At 45.0% G+C, this 22672-nt stretch overlaps 1 protein-coding gene across 1 annotated transcript in view; it reads left to right on the forward strand.

The window, feature by feature from the left end:
• Positions 1–22672, forward strand: part of CARD11 (caspase recruitment domain family member 11) — a 586831-nt gene that overhangs the window by 252832 nt on the left and 311327 nt on the right. The window contains exon 8 of the mRNA XM_068244905.1: positions 22245–22442. Within this exon, the coding sequence (XP_068101006.1) occupies positions 22245–22442 (198 nt within the window). The remainder of the gene's footprint in view (positions 1–22244; positions 22443–22672) is intronic.

Genomic DNA, 22672 nt, shown 5'->3' on the forward strand with positions numbered 1-22672 from the left:
ACCTTCTTTGCAACAATTAGTGCCTCCTTCTCTTCATCTTCACATATGCATGCTTGCCTCTGAGTGCACAATTGAGAACATGAAGTACGAAATCCGGTGAAGTCATACACCCTTTGGTGGACATCTAGTGCCAGGCTTTTTCTTTCCATTTGTATGCATACTAACACATAGATACTACACAGCAATATCTGTTGAAATACTGTTTGCTGGCCTTTTTTATCTGACAACACACACTGGTTTAAACTTGTCCGTGGTAGGCGATAAAGGCCACCCCAGCCGAATATATAATGAGTCAGTTTAGATGCCAGATTTTTAGCAATCCCCAAGCCTGTGCACTGCCTGATCGCATTGTTCTCCCCTCTCGCATTCCCAAGGGAATCCACTCCATCATGCACTGCTTGTTCTCTCTCTGCTCCCAGGCAAACGAGTCACTAACCTCTGAGGGCAATATAAAAGCAGAGGGCAATATAAAAGCTTGGCGGATGAGCTTTTTGTCCCTAGGCCTTCTCAAAGGACTAGAAGACATGTTCTGCGCATGGAGGAAAAACGTTTTAGTCATTTATTTAGGAAAGGGTTCTTTACAGTAAGAGTGATTAAGATGTGGAATGCATTGCCACAGGAAGTAGTTATGGCAAATTCTATACCTGCATTTAAAGGGGGCTTAGATGCTTTCCTTGCGTTGAAAGACATCCATGGCTACAATTTCTAGGTAATGCCCAATGATGTTGATCCAGGGATTTTATCTGATTGCCATCTGGAGTCGGGAAGGAATTTTTTTCCCTTTTGGGGCTAATTGGACAATGCCTTGTAAGCAGGGGCGTAGCAATAGGGGTTGCAGAGGTTGCGACCGCATCGGGGCCCTTGAGCCAGAGGGGGCCCCAAAGGACCCTCCCTCAACTTCAGTATTAGCTCTATATTGGTCCTGTGCTCATAATTATGACTTGTATAGATACTGTGAATAGTGGTAATCATTAACAAACTGCTCCCCATTCCCCTCTTGCACCTCTGACACTGTGGTTGTCCTTGGCAGGTTTTGGTGCGCCGTATCAATTGTTCCGATTAGTGTTTGGGGGGCCCCAAAGTAAAACTTGCATCGGGGCCCACAGCTCCATAGCTACGCCACTGCTTGTAAGGGTTTTTCACCTTCCTTTGGATCAACAGGGATATGTGAGGGAGCAGGCTGGTGTTGTACTTCGTTCTCTGGTTGAACTCGATGGACGTATGTCTTTTTTCAACCGAAATAACGATTTAACTGTTAGGATGTGGAGGATGCAGAAGCTATTGACCGCCCCACTGCGATACGGACCACCCAAGCACAGAGTCTAAGTGACCACGGGTCTTCACCCACACCCCCTTAAGGGGAGTGCAGTAACTTCGCTGCTTAGAGCCCACCAGGTTGCGCTTAAGGTAATCCCACAGTGGTTTGGAGAACAGATGACACTGCGGTGTAGAGATCAGAGCGTCAGATCCAGGAGCTGAAGGCAGAGATGTAGTCAGGGTCACAAGCCTGGGTCGAGGCAGGTGGAAAGCAATCAGAGTCGAGGTCACAAGCCAAGGTCGGGACAGGCGGATAACAGGCAGAATCAAAGTCACAGGCAGAGATCGGGGCAGGCGGCAATCAAGCAGAGTCGGGGTCACAAGCCAAGGGTCACAATGGGTAATCAACACAGAGCAGGGATTCACCATACATGGGCTCATCCAGAACTGTCAGAAACAACAGCACTGTGGCTATGGGCAGGAGTGCTTATATAGGGAATTCTGGCGCCAAAACACAGCAAATGCGTACAAACGTCCACTAACCTTCTGCGCATGCGTACGTCATAACACCTAGTGTTAGTACTCGTAAATCTATCCGTGTGCGCCAAAGACCTTGCGTACGCATGCGTACTATGCGGATGACCCGGAAGCGGCTGCCAAAGGGCAATAAAACACAGAGAATTGCCGAAGCGTGCGCGCGTTAGGAAACGCGTACGGCGATATTGGCTGAAACCAGCATGGTGAGTATGGCACTCAGCCCCAGGCTTACCAGGAAATTTGTGATGGAAAGCTTGAATTAACCTAGGAGCATGGATATTCTGAAGAGGTTCCCACTTGCTTTCCGGCCAGACCAAAACCCTTCCAATTAACTAAGTACTGAATAGACCTTCCCCTCTTCCAATTATCCAAAATTCGTTCAACCTCATACTCCTTGACACCATCAACAAGTATGGGCAATGGAGTACGAGGAGACCTCCCAGGAAACCTACTAGAAGTATATTTTTTTTAAACTGGAAACATGAAAGACAAGGTGCACCCAAAGAGAATTAGAGTTAACCTGAAAGAGACTGCATTAACTTGTTTTTCAACAGGAAAGGGTCCGATGAATTTGGGACCTAGCTTCTTGGAAGGGCACCTGAGCTTAAAGGGATACTGTAGGGGGGTCGGGGGAAAATGAGTTGAATTTACCTGGGGCTTCTAATGGTCGCTCGCAGACATCCTGTGCCCATGCAGCCGCTCACCGATGCTCCGGCCCCGCCTCCGGTTCACTTCTGGAATTTCAGACTTTAAAGTCTGAAAACCACTGCGCCTGCGTTGCCGTGTCCTCGCTCCCGCTGATGTCACCAGAAGTGTACTGTGCAGTCCCAGTATTGTCTGTGCCTGCGCAGTACGCTCCTGGTGACATCAGTGGGAGCGAGGACACGGCAATGCAGGCGCAGTGGTTTTCAGACTTTAACCACTTGAGGACCCACCCTTTACCCCCCCTTAAGGACCAGCGCTGTTTGTTTGGATCTGTGCTGGGTGGGCTCTGCAGCCCCCAGCACAGATCCGCGGCCACACAGAGCGATCAGATCGCCCCCCTTTTTTTCCCCCTATGGGGATGATGTGCAGGGGGGGTCTGATCGCTCCTACCTGCAGGCATGTTGCGGGGGGGCACCTCAAAGCCCCCCTCCGCGGCGACATTCTCCCCCCTCCCTCTCCTACCTGCTCCCCCGGGAGATCTGGGCTGCACAGGACACTATCCGTCCTGTGCAGCCAGTGACAGGACGTCCCCTGTCACATGGCGGCGATCCCCGGCCGCTGATTGGCCGGGGATCGCCGATCTGCCTTACGGCGCTGCTGCGCAGCAGCGCCGTACAAATGTAAACAAAGCGGATTATTTCCGCTTGTGTTTACATTTAGCCTGCGAGCCGCCATCGGCGGCCCGCAGGCTATTCACGGAGCCCCCCGCCGTGAATTGACAGGAAGCAGCCGCTCGCACGAGCGGCTGCTTCCTGATTAATCAGCCTGCAGCTGGCGACGCAGTACTGCGTCGCTGGTCCTGCAGCTGCCACTTTGCCGACGCACGGTATAAGCGTGCGGTCGGCAAGTGGTTAAGGTCTGAAATTCCAGAAGTGAACCAGAGGCGGGGCCGGAGCATCGGTGAGCGGCTGCACGGGCACAGGATGTCTGCGGGGGACCACTAGAAGCCCCGGGTAAGTTCAACTCATTTTACCCCAACCCCCCTACAGTATTCCTTTAGGGTTGAGAGTAGACAACCATACTAAACTGCCTGGAGAAAAATTTGGACTAATTCTGCGTCTCTTATTAGCAGAAGTCTCTTGATGAGTCTGTGACTCTATTCAAAATTTCTTGTAATTTCTTAAAGTTATCAGATAAAAAGGTAATTCTCTCTTGGACAGTAGGCACAACAGTTTATGTAAACACATTAGGCAAAATGAAGGATGAAAGGCATAGTTGGAAAAGAAGGGAGACTGGTTGGTGGCTGAATGGACTGCATTGTTAAAAGGAAATTCTGCTGTAGGAAGAAGAGCTGACCAATCTTCTTGGGAGACTAATGAAAAACATCTTGAATATTGCTCAAGGGTCTGATTGGTCCTCTCAGTCTGGCCATTAGTTTGAGGATGATATCCTGAAGATAGCGATGACTTGATTTCCAAAATCTTGCAGAGCTCTTGCCAAAACTTGGATGTAAACTGAACTCCCCTATCAGTAACTATGTCAGATAGAAGACCATGTAAACGAACTATCTCTTTAAGAAAAACTTCAGCAGTAGAAGTTTTAATGGAATGAAATGAGCCATCTTTGTGAAGCGATCAATAACTACCAGAGTAGTGGTGAATCCCTCTGAAGGAGGTAAATCAACGATGAAGTCCATGGCGATTCCTTCCCAAGGCCGTGTTGGAATCGGAAGGGAATTTAGGAGACCCCATGGCTTATTTCTGGAACTCTTGGACCAAGCACAAGTGTCACAAGAGAGAACACATTGATGACTGTCTGTCTTCATTTCAGGCCACCAGAAAGTTCTTTGTAGCAGTTCAAAAGTCTTAGTAGTCCCAAAGTGGCCAACCAGTTTATTATCCTGACAAACCTGTAGAGTTTGAAGACGGAGTTCAGGAGGGACACAGATCTTGTCTTGATGAAAAAAGAGTCCATCCCTAATGACTAAGTCGGGGAGAGCAGTTTGGCAGGGAGTCACTTGTCTTATTAGATCAATAAGTTCTGGTTGAATAAGCAAAACATGATGGGAGGACAGAATGGTATCAGGAGTCTTGGCAGAAAGGGATTTGTCTTGAAACATACGGGACAAGGAATCAGGCTTGGAATTCTTGGAACCTGGATGGAAGGTGATATGAAAATTAAATCGGGAGAAGAATAACACCCATCTGGCCTGTCGAGGCTTCAATCTCTTGGCAGAACGGAGGTACTCCAGGTTTTTATGATCAGTGAAGATGAGGAAAGGATGTTGGGCCTCCTCAAGTAAGTAACACCATTTCTCAAGAGCAGCTTTTATGGCTAAACGTTCTCTATCAGCAACATCATAGTTTCTTTCTGCAGAACTCAAAATACAAGAGAAGAAGGCGATTGGGTGGAGAATATTCTTTGGCCCAAAACGTTGTGAAAGGGTTGCTCCAATAGCTACTTCAGCGGCGTCCACTTCTACCACAAAGGCCTTTTCTATAAAAATTGGCAAAGCCGATGAAATGTTGCACCGCCTTCCTGTCAGAGGGAACGGACCACTCCAGAATGGCCGCCACCTTTTGGGGATCCATCTTGATGCCCTGAGTAGAAATTCTTAGACCTAGGAACTGAATATTTTAACACTCAAACTCACACTTCTCAGGCTTGGCGTAAAGTCCATGAATTCGTAGTCGGGCTAAAACTTTCTTCACATGTTTACGATGATCTTCTAAGGAAGGAGAAAAGACTAGTATGTCATCGAGATATACCACCATAAAATCATCAAGGAAGTCTCGAAAGATGACGTTTATGAAGTGTTGGAACGTGGCCGGAGCATTGCATAAGTCAAAGGGCAGGACTAGACTAAGTATTCGTAGTGCCTAAAGTGAGATCTGAAGGCAGTCTTTCATTCATCATTTTCTCAAATCCTCACCAGATTGTAAGCTCCTCGGAGATCTAGCTTGGAGAAGATCTTGGCAGTACGGAGTCTCTGGAAGAGATCTGGTATAAGAGGTAGAGGGTAGCGGTTCTTAATCGTGATCTGGTTGAGATTACGGTAATTGATGCAAGGCCGGAAACTACCGTCCTTCTTTTCTACAAAAAAGATTCCAGCCCCTGCAGGAGAAGTAGATGGTCAAATAAACCCCTTCTTAAGATTTTCTTCAATATAGTCTTTTAAGATCTGAGATTCAGGTTCAGACAGGGGATAGACTATGTCAAAGGAAATGGCAGCTCCAGGTTGAAGGTCAATGGGGCAGTCATAGATTCTATGAGGCGGAAGAGTATCAGCACCTTTCTTGTCGAAGACATCAAGGAAGTCATGATAAGCTGGAGGTATTAGACGTACTTTATCAGAGTCCATACAAAATGGAAGACCTGCTTGTGGTAGGCAAAAACGTGCACAGTAGTCAGAACGAAGCTGGACTTCCCCAGTTGCCCAATTAATAGTAGGGTTGTGAGTCTTTAGCCAAAGAATTCCAAAGATCACTGGGGACAAAGGGGATGGAATGAGATCAAAGCAGAGAAACTCTTGATGTTCTTCTTTAATAGTTACTAGGATAGGCAAAGTCTCTGTGGTAACAGGCCCCGAATGAATAGAAAAACCATCCGCCAGTTGGATGTCCAGGGGTCGGGTCTTGCTTCGGACAGGGAGATGAAACATGGAAGCAAGATTTAGGTCTAAAAAACAGGAGCACGCTCCGGAGTCAATTATGGCATCAATCTTTAAAGTCTCTCCTCTGGGCCCCTGTAAGGAAAGAGATAAAGGTATATGAGAGGATGTAGGTTGCACCAGAAGACTCTCCTTCTCGCAGAATACTTCTTGCTTACCGGGGGGGGGGTCTCACAGGACAGTTTTGGTGGAAATGACAAGACGCCCCACAATACATGCAAAGATTTAAAGATCTGTGGCGTTGTCGTTATTCAGGAGAAAGAGAGGGATGGGCCAGACCCAGTTGCATAGGCTCAGGAGCATCACTTGATGGAGAGATAGAAGTAGGTGGAAGAGCAGGCCCCGTAGGAGTCCAGATGGGACGTAAAAGTTCCTGACCTCACCTGACGTCTCTTCCTGAAACGTCGATCGATTTGTATAGAGAGATGAATGAGCTCTTTCAACGAGTCAGGCACTCCAACTCAAGCCAACTCGTCCTTTAGAAGATCAGAAAGACCGAGACAGAACACCTGAGAGCAGAGTCGTTCCAGGTGGTATCACTGGCCCATCTACGAAATTCTGTGACATAATCCTCCACTGGTCTTTTGCCTTGCTTAAAGTGAACCGAGCACCTTTTTTTATCATTCAGGACATTTCTATGGCACATGAAAAATGCATGCCGACAATCTGTTTCATTATTAAAATAAACTTTCATTTTACCTTGTATTTTACATTTAAAGTATATTAATTACCCTGTTTCAGCAGGGCTGCCCGGCCGTCCCCGGCCGCAGAGCTTTCAGGTCCCTAATTGTTTTATTGGGCTAATTACCAAGAGGTAAACAATGCTATTAGACAACAAAGGAGGTTAGTAATTAGGACTGTTTCTTCAAACACCGAGTTTGTGTCAATGTGTCAAGATAGCATCTCTGACTTCTGTAAATAAGGAATGTGAGAAGGGGAGGGGGGAACATGGCAGCTTCTATGCCAGGAGAGATTCCATTGAAAGAGAATGTGCTCAGTTCCCTTTAAGGGATTGGAGAGCCGATTCTGCAGTAGCCGCTTGACCAGGATCATCATACACCTCAGCCATAGCTTCAAAAAAAGAGTGGTGGTACTGTTAAGAGCTGGATGTCTTTGCTCTAACAAGCAAAGAGCCCAGGCTTGAGGTTCGCCCTGCAGTAGTGAAATAATAGCCCCAACTCGAATCTCTTCTTGAGCATACGTTCTAGGCATCAAAGTGAAGTGGAGATAACAGGCACTGCGAAACAATCGGAACTTGCTCCGGTCTCCAGAGAAACGTTCAGGAAGAGGAAGTTTTGGTTCAGGTGCAGGAACAGGAATCTCGACCGGAAGAACTGGAACTGGAACCGGGGCTGGTGGTGCCGATTCTGAAGATGAAGCTGAAGCAGAAGCAGGTGCGGCAGGAGGATTTGATAATTGTCCTTGAATCTGAGCATAGCCCCTCTGGACCTCTTCAACTGAAATTCGTAATTGGTTGATCATCTCACATAAGGTGTCAATTGAAGCTTGACCTCCTGCAGCATCCATTATGGCTGTTGTTCACTGTTAGGATGTGGAGGATGCAGAAGCTGTTGACCACCCCACTGCGATACGGACCACCCAAGCACAGAGTCTAAGTGACCACGGGTCTTCACCCACACCCCCTTGAGGGGAGTTCAGGAACTTCGCTGCCTTGTGCCCACCAGGTTGCGCTTAAGGTAATAAAACAATATTGACTCGCACACCAGCAAAGTAAGTTGCATAAAGATTTGTATTGAAAATGTATCAAAAATTACATCCGTTTTAGGCAAATGACACATAGAGTACAGAAAAAGTATACACTGGGATACACTGGAGTAAAACAACACAATCCCCCTAGAGACATGCAGCCTCTGTAAGCAGCAAAGTACATTGAACAGCTAACAGCATACCAGAAAGCAATAATACATGTATTAAATGCAAGTAGCAAGCACTCAGCATATGGCAATGCAATGTCCCATAGAGGTATAATACCCTGACAGCACCGTTTCGGGGGGTCCCTTCGTCAGAGGGTATTAGTTAGAGGCTCCTTAGGCTGCTTATATAGGGAATTCTGGCGCCAAAACGCAGCGCATGCGTACAAATGTCCGCTAACCTTCTGCGCATGTGTACGTCATAACACCTAGTGTTAGTACACGTAAATCTATCCGCGTGTGCCAAAGACCTTGCGTACGCATGCGTACTATGTGGATGACCCGGAAGCAGCTGACAAAGGGCAATAAAACCCTGAGAATTGCCGTGCGTGTTAGGAAACGCGCACTGCGATGTTGGCTGGGACCAGCATGGTGAGTATGACAGTAACTATGTAACCTGGACGCTAATCACTCATCATTACAGTGTCAAAATTAGTGTGTCCCCAAGGGATCGAGTGCCAATTCCTGCTGGGCAACAGAAATCCCCTGGTGTGTACAAGGCTTAAGATTAACCTGCACTATGGTTCAAAGTATGTCTTACAGTAAAATGGCATCTCAATGGCTGTGAGGAAGTAGGAGGCACTCAAAATTAGAATAAATAGTTAAAAACAGTCTAAAAAGGAGGCGTGTTGACTTACTTCACATGGAGATAACAGGTATTTCTGCAAAATGTAGCAGCCAGTGATGCTCAAATCCGACCCGGGAGACATCCGGATAGTTGATATCTCCCAGGATTGCTGGGGGTGGGGGGGGTGGGCATGGGGTCAATCTTACCTGAATGACGTCTTTATCGGGTCCGTACGCGTCACCTCCCACAATGCGTTCCAAGCGTCGCATTCGCCGGTCACATAACTACAAACACTTCCTCCTTCCGGGTTGAAGGAGGAAGTGTTTGTGTCACGTGACCGGCGAATGCGGCGCTTGGAACGCATGGTGGGAGGCGACACATACGGACCCGATGAACACGTCATCCAGGTAAGATTGACACCCCCCCCACCCTTCCCCGCACAGCATTCCTGGGAGATATCCGGATAGCAACTATCCGGATGTCTCCCGGGTCGGATTTGAGCATGCCTGGTAGTAGCACAGCAAAGATACCGCATTTCTTGGGTGTTACCCTACTTCTTCAGGTCCATATTGTGCCTAAAAGAACGTATCATAAAAGGGCTTACAGCTAGATATCAAATAAATCGCTCTAAATCATACATTACAATCACATCTAAATCATATATATAAAGAACAAGAGTATAGAAAAGCACAATATTGGCATACTATAAATATATTTACATGAAAAGTACTGTTTATACTCGGATATAAGTCGACTCCGTGTATCAGTCGACCCCAACATTTGACCCTCTTAACCTGGAATTTTTTAATCACTCAAATATAAGTCTATCCAGCAAAGTTAATGACTGCACTTGAGGACCAGGAAGAGTTAATGGCTGCATTTAACTCCTCCAGGGCCCCACATGCAGCCATTAACCTCTCTTGCTTTGACCTCCCCCCTTACCACCCCCTAAAGGGGTGGTGCCTCTCACTGTCAGCTACTCTGACCCCCACCCACCTTGTAGCCTCACCCAGAGTGCAGCAGCAGCAGGAGTACGGGATGGGAGCTCTGCACTGCCCGCAGTCTGGAGAGGCCTAAGCCTGAGCCTGCAGTGCATTCCACCCAGGCTGACTGCTGACACTCGGGCTTGTTGATCAGCAAAACAGCCCACAGATCTCAAGAATCCCTTCTGCAGTCTGGATCCAGCCAGGCATACAGCTGTGCACAGAGTAGGTTGGCAGAGAAGCTTGTAATCTTCCTCCCATGCATGCATGGCATGTGGAGTCTATGGGGGGACATGGGAGGAGGGCTCCAGAGATGCAAGCTGGGATAGCCAACTTGCTTTAATATTCTCTTCCTGAGCTCCGAATATCCATTTCTGGACACTGCAAGAAAACTCTCCTGCATTCAGGGGGAGATCAGATACTGCTAAGTTGTTTGGGAGTCAGTGGGACTTAGCAGGAAAGCAGAGTCCCCCTCTGCTCTCTTCTGTGACTCCAGAGATGATTGGGTGGGAGGGGGTGATCAGAGAAGCAGCGCTGCGAGGAGGGAGAGAAAGGGAGGCAGCATCCCACATACAGGCTATAAGTGGAGAAATTTAGGACTTACTCGCAGATAAGGCGACCCCCCTACTTTTATACTGTGAGTCAGTCTCTAATTTCTTGACCTATAGCTGAGTATATATGGTACTCATGTAAGGTCCTGCTGCGGCCATGGATCATGATCTCTTGAAGAATCAGGGTATCTCCACCAAATGATTTCACAATTACTAGACAATCCAATCTAACATTGCCAACCCCCCCCCCCCCCCACACACACACACACACACACACACATGCACACACACACAAGTATAACTCCTTTCATTCTCATGATTTGATAATAAAAATGTATGGTCTGATTTTAACTTGGAGGGGAGAAGAGAACTTGGAGCTCTCAACTGGAGACTTTCTAAATAGCACTGATTTTTCTCATTTACCTTCAGACTTAAAAATAGCTTTATTAGGTTAGGATTTCTTCAAGGCAGTGGATGGCAATTCCAATATTGACTTTAGAAGTTGGTGTCACAAGCCCCCTAGTGGCCGGACCGCACAATGCCTTTGTAATGATCGCTGCTGCAGCAGCTATTACTGGAAGTAGTAGTGCTGCAGCTCAGGCAGTTCTGATCTATTTCCATGCAAGTTGCATAGCTTTGTCTGTCTTTCCCTGCTGTCAGCTTGTGACTGATTATCATTCACCTGTGTGGGAATCTGCATGTCTGCTCCCATTGGATGGCCTCAGTATAAAGATCTGCTTCCTGCAGGGTTTCCTTGGGTTTTCATAGCTTCAGCTTAAGCCTGTCTTGCTGTCGCTTTAGCCCCCGATCGTGTTTCTTGTTATTAAAGATACTTTGCTGGTCTTTGCATCATATATTGGTTCATTGCCAATATATATGCATACCAGCACGTTTATTATTTTCCTTGTATTTGTGTTACGTGATACATCAGTGTCGCTGATGTATACGTACACGAACTGTTTATATCCTGTGTGCAGTTAGTCAGCTTCCAGCACGTTTTGGTAGGTTGCGCGTACCGTGACCACCCGTGCTGAGGTAGTTACCCTGCTCCTGGTTCTGTTTGTGGATTGCGTTCATCTCTGCGAAGAGATAACGAATCCTTCTGAATCCTGTCCTGTTACCGTTTGTGGATTGCGTTCATCTCTGCGAAGAGATAACGAATCCTTCTGAATCCTGTTCTGTTACCGTTTGTGGATTGCGTTCATCTCTGCGAAGAGATAGCGAATCCTTCTGAGTCCTGTTCCCTGTATTAATCCATTCCTAGTCAGCGTTCCTGCTTATGTCATATATCGGTTCATTGCCGATATATACATATGTTAGTCAGACGTTACAAATAGTTTCATTGATAGCTGTAATTGTAATACGCTAGGAAAACATACTTATTGTATATTTATCTGTGTTACGTTCATCTATCTTAATCCTGCTATTTTCTGACTATCCTGTCCTGTCTTTGTGAGGCACGCCATCGCCGCATCGCATTGGCTGCCTCATTCCAGTCTGTCTGGTTTTGGACGCTTGCTGTCGCTAAGTAGCCGCTAGCTAGCAAGCGTTCATTCTGTCTACCTGTCCTGATCTCCTCAGTTCTGGTTTATGCGCTCAGCGCTACTTTGCGCTGAGACGTTATAACGAAAGCATTGTTTGTGGCTGTCAGATCTGCACCGGCTCTGTGCGCCACAATCTCCTATTGGAGTCAGTCCTCCCCTCCACTATACTAGGGATAGCCTGTTTCCTGGTGCTAGTGTGTGTACCTCCTCCACGCCAGCTCATGCGTTGCATGCTGACTGTGGAGAATACACCACCAAGCTTTACATTATGAAAACCCCATTACCAATCCCCATTGTGGGGGGGATTCCCAGAAAGTATGACACTGTTAATTATGGTTCCTGTTCCTTTAAGAAATTTGAAGAACTTAGCTCTGAAACAGAAAATGAGTTTTTCTCTGAATGTGCCAGGTTCCTGACCAATCCTGATCTCCAAGCGACTCCTGTTTCAACCTGGGCACTCCAACTAAGTTATATTTTGTTTAAAGGGGAATTATTCCAGTGGGCATTTGATGTTCTCAATCATTCCGATTTGAAAGAGAGACCACTGGAATTTCTAGCGTTTGTGATCCATAACTGGTTGCGCATAGATCCATTGCCTTTTCCTCTAAATGAACTCCTGGCAGCAGGCCAATCAGCTGCTCCTTCAATTGCTTGCAAGAATGAGCAGCAAGCAGAAAGTGTTACTGATAATTTTCCTGCAGCTTTGAATAAATCACCAAAAACCGCAAGGTCAAAGGCAAAACGCAAACGTTCTAAGAAACGTGTCCAATCTGCAGAATCGTTATCCTTAGCGACTGAGACCTATAATGAGATTCTGCCATTAACAGATAATGAAATGCAATTGTCTTTCAGGGGAGTTAAATGGACTTATGAAACTACTAATGAACTTTCCTCCCTGGCTAGGGAAAATAAAGATTTTTGTTTAAAAGAATTATCTGAGTATGATTATGATGAGATATTACAGAGTATTGAACAAATCAACTTATTTGTGAACCAAGGGAAGTTTGCATACACTACAGTTCAACACTTGCTACAGGTATTGGAGATTCTTAAGAATAAGGAATCTGCCAATTACCTGCTAATTAACCCTATACATGTGCCTGCCACAATCATATCTGCAAACCATGATCTGCCTGTTAAGTATGCTTGGAATCCTCCATTTGAGAAAGGAGAGATGGAAGCTCTGGTCAATGAATGGAAGAATGATTCAAGTTCATTTTGTCAATTTTACAGTGCAAAAAGTGAATTGGTATTGAATGCATGCATTAAGTCTGCCTATAACCTAATAAAAACTGATGTGTGGGAACTGATTTTGGATGATTTTTTTGTGACTCCGAATTCGCAAATTTGGCGTTCTGACCCGCCTGCTTCAGCACCTTTGGCTGATTCAGCAGGTGATTCAGAGCTCTTTTTGTGTGAAATTGAAGTTCCTGCAATTCCACCCTGTACCATGGATAACTCAGTGTTACTTCCCAGTAAAACAGAAGCCACTGATACATTCTTAACCTTGCCCTGCGCAAATTTCTCAGCAGAGAATCCAGAGGTCCTGCTGACTTCCGAGTCCAGCCTAGCCAGTACTCATGACTCTTTGTTTAGTGAAACAGACACCAGAAAAATCTTGCCTGTCTCTGCAAACACTTCTGCAGAAATTACCTGTGTTAATAAAGTTCAACTCCTGTCTGATCCAGCAGATGCGCAAACATTGTGTCTTGATCTTCCTGTTTCTACACCTCGCTCTAGTTTCGTGAATAGCTCAGAGCATCTGCTATGTGAACCTGAAATCGCAGAATTATTACCTTGTTCAGAAAATTTTCCAATAAATTTGCCCTGTACCATGAATTGTGCAGTAGATCTCTCCAATGAAACTCAGGTCACAGAATCATTATGCTGTCCAGCAGGTGCTTCCATGGTTTTGCCCTGCAATATGGACTGTTCAGTGATCCTGTCCAGTGAAGCTGTGGTCGCAGAGTCTTATGCTTCACCCAGTATTTTGGATACTTTAAACCCTCTAGCAGAGGAGGCTGAAGCACTGCTTACCTCAGTTGGTGTTGCAGTAATATTCACTTGTCTAGCAGCTGTTTTGGAATTACAGTCTGCTCTAATAAAACTTGATGAATTTCTGCCCAGCAAAGCAGAAGCCATTGAAATATTGTCCTCGTCAGCAAGTGTGTCAGATACCTTGCCCTGTACACAGTCTGATTTAACCAATGTTGTTGAGTCCCTCTCCAGTGTTGTAACAGCCGAGGAACTCCAGCCCTGTCCTCTGAATGTTTCAGAAGTCTTGCCCTGTAACATGGATAATTCTGATTCTCTGGTCAAAATAATAGAAATCTCAGAATTTCAGTCCGGTCTGATGAGTGTTCCTGAAACCCAGCCCTGTATCCTGAAAGATTCTAGTTCTCTGGCCGCTGTGGCAGAGGTTCCAGAGTCCCCTTCCTGTCCAGGGAATTCCTCAGTTTTGCCGAGTCCAGTGGGGGCTGCTGCAATACTGACTTGTTCTGCAGCGCCTCATGAGCTCCAATCCAGTGTATTAAATGAGTCTCTGTCCAGTCCAGAGGTAGTTGTGGAGTCCCTATCTGGTTCAGTGCATACATCAGAAGATTTGTCCTGTTTTGTTGGTGCCCCTGAATCTGATTTGTTACTGACTTTGCTGGAATCAGCGACATCTAAGTCTGATCCAGCATTCTCGTGTAAAAGTCCAGTGGTTGCGAAGTTTAGTCATGATGATTTTTTTTTGGCCAGTCCTGGTTTTGGTCCTGTCTTGGCTGACCCTGAGGCTCACAGTCCCTTGACATGCCCAGAGGTTTCTCTTGTGCCGGTGTGCCCAGATGTTCTTTGTGTGCCAGAATGCCCAAGTGTGTCTAAGGTGTTAGCGTGCTCTGATGCTTCCTTAGTGGGAACATGTTCTGATGTTGCCAGTCTGCCTGCATGCCCAGAGATGGTTCTGGTCCCTGAAAGCCCTGATATTGATGTTTGTCCTTGTGGCCCTGACTCGGGAATTGCCCTAGGTTCCATAGGGGTTCTTGATAGTTCTCCATGTGAGCCTAAGGGGCGTTCTGACCTATGGGGATCTCTTTGGAGCTTCAAGGTGTTCTGGGAGGTCTCTGAGAAAACCTGTCCTGGTGCCTTGGACTGGTTCAACAGTGGGTTTTGTGTTGGTAAAGACAGTACCGGTGGGCATTGCAAAGGCTTTGGCGTTTCTGAACGGTTCCTGGAAGGCGGTGGGTATCGCTCAGGGAATTTCGGAGGGCTTTCTTCTGGAAATCATGGTTCTGATGGGTGTCACACTGGGGCTTGTGGTACTGATGGGCGTGGTTCTGTAGGTTCTGGTTCTGATGGGTCCAGTCTTGTGGGGACTGATTCTGGAATTCGGTCTTGCCGGGCTGTCCCGGTCATCATGAATTATCAGTCAGACTGTTTTGTTGGGAATTTCGGTTTTGAAAAGCGTCTGGAATCCGCTTTTAAAGGCGGGGGTACTGTAATGATCGCTGCTGCAGCAGCTATTACTGGAAGTAGTAGTGCTGCAGCTCAGGCAGTTCTGATCTATTTCCATGCAAGTTGCATAGCTTTGTCTGTCTTTCCCTGCTGTCAGCTTGTGACTGATTATCATTCACCTGTGTGGGAATCTGCATGTCTGCTCCCATTGGATGGCCTCAGTATAAAGATCTGCTTCCTGCAGGGTTTCCTTGGGTTTTCATAGCTTCAGCTTAAGCCTGTCTTGCTGTCGCTTTAGCCCCCGATCGTGTTTCTTGTTATTAAAGATACTTTGCTGGTCTTTGCATCATATATTGGTTCATTGCCAATATATATGCATACCAGCACGTTTATTATTTTCCTTGTATTTGTGTTACGTGATACATCAGTGTCGCTGATGTATACGTACACGAACTGTTTATATCCTGTGTGCAGTTAGTCAGCTTCCAGCACGTTTTGGTAGGTTGCGCGTACCGTGACCACCCGTGCTGAGGTAGTTACCCTGCTCCTGGTTCTGTTTGTGGATTGCGTTCATCTCTGCGAAGAGATAACGAATCCTTCTGAATCCTGTCCTGTTACCGTTTGTGGATTGCGTTCATCTCTGCGAAGAGATAACGAATCCTTCTGAATCCTGTTCTGTTACCGTTTGTGGATTGCGTTCATCTCTGCGAAGAGATAGCGAATCCTTCTGAGTCCTGTTCCCTGTATTAATCCATTCCTAGTCAGCGTTCCTGCTTATGTCATATATCGGTTCATTGCCGATATATACATATGTTAGTCAGACGTTACAAATAGTTTCATTGATAGCTGTAATTGTAATATGCTAGGAAAACATACTTATTGTATATTTATCTGTGTTACGTTCATCTATCTTAATCCTGCTATTTTCTGACTATCCTGTCCTGTCTTTGTGAGGCACGCCATCGCCGCATCGCATTGGCTGCCTCATTCCAGTCTGTCTGGTTTTGGACGCTTGCTGTCGCTAAGTAGCCGCTAGCTAGCAAGCGTTCATTCTGTCTACCTGTCCTGATCTCCTCAGTTCTGGTTTATGCGCTCAGCGCTACTTTGCGCTGAGACGTTATAACAAAAGCATTGTTTGTGGCTGTCAGATCTGCACCGGCTCTGTGCGCCACAATCTCCTATTGGAGTCAGTCCTCCCCTCCACTATACTAGGGATAGCCTGTTTCCTGGTGCTAGTGTGTGTACCTCCTCCACGCCAGCTCATGCGTTGCATGCTGACTGTGGAGAATACACCACCAAGCTTTACAGCCTTCCAATCGGTTTCAGCACACAGACCATGCAATCTGTGGCCGCAATCGGTGCGTAGAAACCGCTGGGAATTTGGCAGCAGACCGACTAGAAGGAAGCTTGTGAGTTACGGTAATACAAACTACACACTATTTCAGGGTATAACTGCCACCATTCCTACAGAAGGGTAGGAGTCCTAACTATACTGAGACTAATACCTGCAAATAAAATGGTTAAACACACTCTAATTTATCTAGCTATCAACAGTAGTAGCGACTCTTCAGAAGCTAGGGTTCAGTTTGTGCGGCTGAATAGCAGGGGTAGCTGAACAAATAAAATGACTTTTTAGTCGTTTACTATTAATGCAGTATAAGTTATTAATATATACAGAAAATCATTAAAATCAACAATTATGGAGACAATCGTAGCGCAGTATAAAAAAAAAAAAAGGGAGGAAAATACAAATACTTAAGTTCATGCGGAAATATGTCCTTTCTGGGAAAACACATGCAGTTCTTTGTATCAGTTCAATAGCCAAAGTTCAGACAAGATGGCCGCTACTCTTCCTCAAAGCAGCAGCATGCTCCCATGAAGATGGAATTCGGAGGAATAAGGGAGGAGTCCCTGGCAAGCACTTTTGAATGATCCACATTTTTGGGTGGGGTCTCAGGTTTAGCCCAGGGGCTGGACAGGGTGCGGTTCACCTCCTGGGTGGGTTCCTTGTGCCCACCAAATATGACATTTTCCATATCTCGTCTTACGCTTCCCGCACACACACATAACAGTCACAGATTCATATTCCTCAGAATATGACAGTTCATATGACATCAAACTTGGTTGCTATCGCATGTCCGGTTACAAAGTAGCAGAATATCTCGGGTTCTGGGTATATCAGTGGCCTCAATTTAATATTAAAATATTCACCAGATCCGGGCCAGCAGAATGAGATAACTTTCATACCTCTCATATGAACGGTTAACCTTAAACAGGCTAAAAATCATATGAAGCATTCATTTTCTCTCTGCTTCCAACCGAGTCGAGCAGTCTGGCCTCCTGCAGAGGTTATCCTGTCTCTTCAAAAGGCAGTAACACTTTCCATTTGGGTCTTACTGCTGGAGAACTTCTACACCTTGGTGTCACTGGCCCAGGAAGGAACTCTTTTGATGAAGTTAATTACACAACCAGGTCTTCACAGAGAGCCACTTGTCTCATAAAAAGAAAGTTCTGCTAACAACTGAAATGCTAGATTTCCAAAAGAAGACCCCAGACTCGACAGTCTGCTACCCACTAGACATAAAATCTTGATCTGGCAATGCAACGACAATCGGTGCAGGAAACTGATTGCAATTGCGTTTTCTGGTCTCACGGCTCTTCCGTGACAGTTGGCGCTACTATTCCACAAATACACTAGATTGTAAACCGATTCCCTATCAGAATCTTTTATTTCGCCAAGCACGACTGGTTCGTGCCCGGAATTGGTTTTGGCAGGTACAAGGCTAATTTGAAACAGGACATACAATACAGACAATTATTAAGAATAGAGCAGATAAGCATAACAAAAACATTGAGTTGACTGCTAATTTTGTCAAGTGTGCTCTTCTCTGCCACCATATGATTCAATATGATGGAATCAGTGAGTCATCTGCTTTATTTACCCCTACATTACAATCTGCACACCGTTGTTTATTGTTACATTACTATTTTCTGTAACATAATTAAACGTTCTAATGCCCCTTTGTAACATTGTTTAATGTTGTAATGTCTCCCCATCTATTGTACAGCACTGCTTAAAGAGTACCCGAACCGAAGCTCGTGTACAAAATGAGATACTTACCTAAAGAGAGGGAAGCCTCAGGATCCTATTTAGGCTTCCCTCTGTATTCTGATGTCCACCGTCGCTGTGCGCCCCCCCTGAAGATTATCCTATTAGGGCTTCCCTCTGTATTCTGATGTCCCCCGACGCTGAGCATGCCCCCCCGGAAGATTATCAACAAGACATTGTCGCTAATCATATCGGGGTCGTGCAGCACCTCTTCCTGCAGTAGCCACGTGAGTCTGCCTGCGCATGCGCAGTAAGCGGAGCCATTCATGTGCGAGCAGTTGCACATTTAATACTGTATGTTAACGGTTTATAAATAAAATGTAATAATAATAGTTTAAGCTTAGACACTATGCAATAAAGGCCTAAAGTTAGGGAAGAAACCAAAAAAGCAAGAGATTGTAAAACTTTACTCTTCAAAATATAACGAAAACAGATACCAGACTGAGTTATGTTTCATTACATGTTTTTTTTTACAGATCATAACACTATCAGAACTGGAAAAACAATGGTCCCTTTTATGTAGGGGTCCTTTTTCTGAAGTTCTTAATCACACACAAACAAGGTGTGTGTTTTGTAAGGCTTGAAAACTGAAGAATTCACTTTCTCCCAGTAGACTGGAAGAAGTGTACAGTATTTGGTGCAATCAACCCAGATGTCTTTATTTTATTTGTCTACCAAGGAAGTAATTCCTTCCAGTCTGCAGGCACCTAATAATCTATTTATCTAAACCAGGTTATTACATGTGACACCATATATTTATAAAATAGCTTATTACTTACCCATATAGTTATCAATATTCAGTGAAGAAGTAGAAAGAGAGAGCTGGCACTCGATCCTAGCTAGATCCTGGCTAGATGCACAGTGGTTTGCCTTTGGAGCTTGTAGTGTGCACCATCGATTGAGAGTAGTGTCCATACAGTGTAAAAAACAGCGCTCGGCACCAAAACAATGCTTCCAAATTTTTTGAAAAACCACACACAGAAAGATTACAGAAAGATGGAGTAAGATGGCCTAACAGCTGTTTGGCGGGTTTACCTGCTTCCTCAGAGACCAAAGGATCCTTTGGTCTCTGAGGAAGCAGGTAAACCTGCAAAACGCCTGTTAGGCCATCTTACTCCATCTGCCTGTAATCTTTCTATGTGTGGTTTGTCAATAAATTTGGAAGCATTGTTTTGGTGTCCAGCGCTGTTTTCTACACTGTATAGTTATCAAAAGGCTGGTTGCATCAAACAGCAACAGATCCCGGTTTGGGCAACAGAGAGTAAACAGAAGTTAAGGTTATTATCTACATGGATTGTCCTGACACATCAGAGAACATCATGACAAGGATCCTACCTACATGGATTTGTTCCCAATTGAACATATTCCCCATAGTGCTCTAAAAACAGGGGTTAATGACTAAGAAAACAGGAAATGTATTGGATTTTTTTTCCATTGAGGACTCACCAATGGAGGAATTCAATGAATGCCTAGAACAGTGTTTCTCAAACCTATCCTTGTGACTCCCCACAGGTGGGCCGCATCAACAGTTTTGCAGCAGGGCCCAGTGATATCTAGTTATGCCGCTGGACACAATCTCTCTGTCAAGTGTAAGAATGTCACGTTCTTTAATCCATTTCTTGTGATTTCTTGCACTTTATTTAGTTCATGTCATTTTACAGAAATCCACACAGACCTTCCTAGTCTATTTATAATTAATTTGGTTTACCACAACCAGTGAAGCATATCTAAATATCGCACTGATCCACATGAACATGGGGCATTCCAAAACCACTATATCAGTCTACGCTAATAGGGTGGAATGAACACTTCTGCCCTTGGACCACACTTGGCATGGCAGAATGCACAATCCTGTCCTCGGATCACACTTGACATGACAGAATTTATACTTCTGTCCTTGATATTGGGGCACACTTAGTGAAACAGAAGTCATCACACATCACTACAGGGCAAAGTACTGTCATTATTTATACTGGCATCCAGCCTTTCTATTCTTTTAGGCACTCATAGCAGTCTGCATGAAAGTTTTACTCCCCCTCATATCAACTATTGATGCAATTGGCATTGAAAACTTATCCCTACATATTCAAGTGCAAATATGTCCTCCCTCAGTGGTTGCTTTCAGTGAAACCTAGGTTTGTTAGTACCTCTTTTTTTACTGCTATCAATGCACTTAACGGCAGTAATATCGCCGTGCACTGACAGCGCACGTCAATATTACACATACTTTCACCAGCTAGTACTGCGAGTTATGCTCGCGCAACCCACAGTGCTCGAGTAGTGCGACCGTTGCTACAGAAACAAGCATTACTAATGAGCATTACAATTAGTAAAACTTATTACCGTAGCAACGGTCCCACTACTCAAGTATCACGGGTCATGCTTATAGCGTAACTCGTGGTACTTGTTGTCGGAAGCTAGGGTAATATTGCAGTGCGCTGACTGTGCACACCGATATTACCGCAGCTATGTGTATCAGGCCCAGTATCCTTGCATTGTTAACAGTGCGGGATTTATCATAAGGCACTGTAGGCACGTGCCTACAGGTGCCTGATGATGGAAAGGCGGCTCCCTCCCCTCCCAGAGTGCCTCCCTCCCTCCCTATGTAGAGTCCTGATGAGAGTGTAAATGAGAGGTTATTCAACCTGCTTTCAACATTCCAGTTACCAGTTCTCCCTTTAGTTGGGGGCATCTCTAGCTACTTAATATTGAAGATACTTCTGGCTACCTAATGCTTGGGGGCACCTCTAGCTGCTTAATATTGAGGATACTTCTGGTTGCCTAATACTAATGGGCACCTCTAGCTACCTATGATGGGTGAGGGAAATAAGGAAGAAGTTACAGCCAGGACAGCCAGAACACTTGTGATGCAGTTTGGTGGGGGTTTCTAGGTTCATGAAGGGTGAAGGCTAAGGTGCCAGGACATTTGTGCCTATAGGCTCCTGTGAGGTAAATCCAGGCCTGATTGTTAAATTACTATGCTGTATTGGTCTCTTGGTGTTCCTGTACTTTGTCTTCCCAGAAGGTCCTCTGGATCATCTAGATCCTAACTCAGTGTGTGTGCTGCATCAAATAGCAACATAGTGGCTGTGCACTGCAGTATATTGCACAGTCACCATATATTCACCTGTGTTGACATGAACTTGACACCCAAATGCTGCAAGGCAAAATAACTGCCATGTCCATATACATAGTGTAAACTAACTTTCCTGTAAATCACATTTAGTTAATTTGCATAAAGAGTTTTATTTGTTATCCATACAGACTAATTACTTGGATCCAAATGATAAGATATTTTCAGTCACTGGTTCATGAAAGTTTAGTTCAGCCTCCCATATTTATGCACTTGATAGTATATTTGCATTAATCACTATTTCACAAGTTTTGTGCATTGCGTGTTCTGGCTGGGTCCTGTATCTTTATTTCCTGCTGAGATGGAATGTGGTTTTATTTGATCATCCAAACCCTTCCCTCTGTCCAAACATCACTAGAGAAGGGTAATGACATGCTAATAAGTCAATTTTGCCTGCAGTTGTAATGTGAATCGTATGTAGCTTGGAACTGACCATTTATAAAACAGTGGAGAAGTTATGGAAAGGGTTAAACATTTTAGTACACCCTGAACAGGTGACAAGTGGGCAGAAAAATGATGAGACTGCTGAGCATGCGGTGCTGGCCACAAAGGCTTAATTTATCTCAGCTGAGGGATGAAGTGAGTGAGGTCAGAACATCTTCTCTGTGCTGGGAAAACAATGCCTACTCATTTGGAAGCAGCCATCCAGTTACCTTCAATATACTTATTGCTTATAGTACAGATGTGCAATGAACAAGACTTTGTGTATTGCTAGTTAGTGCAAATAAGCTACCATATTTATTAAAGAGTGTTAGGCCGAACTAGTACTTCAAAGTGAAACTTCAGTCTTTTTCCCTAGTTTAACATGTAATTTTTTTTCTTGAAACTTTGCCATCATTTTTAGAATTAAATCTCTTTTTATGACTCATTTTCCTGGAAAGGCATATCGTTCTCGAGATGAAGCCCAAATGCAATGCTCACAATGTCTGATAGACAAGGATAAGTACAGAAAGCAAATTCGAGAATTAGAGGAGAAAAATGATGAACTCAGAATTGAGATGGTCAGAAAAGAAGCAAGGATTGTAAATCTGGAGTGCAAGCTGAGAAGAATGTCAAAAGATGGAATCATTCTGGATCAGGTACACTTAATATGGCATAGATAAGCTTTTGTTTCTAAAGGGTGACTAAACAGTGGTTTTCATTAAAGAGACACTGAAGCGAAAAAAAAATTATGATATTATGATTTGTGTGTGTAGTACAGCTAAGAAATAAAACATTAAGATCAGATACATCAGTCTAATTGTTTCCAGTACAGGAAGAGTTAAGAAACTCCAGTTGTTATCTCTATGCAAAAAAGCAATTAAGCTTT

This window comes from Hyperolius riggenbachi, chromosome 7 (assembly GCF_040937935.1).
Source record: "Hyperolius riggenbachi isolate aHypRig1 chromosome 7, aHypRig1.pri, whole genome shotgun sequence".
NCBI lineage: Eukaryota > Metazoa > Chordata > Amphibia > Anura > Hyperoliidae > Hyperolius > Hyperolius riggenbachi.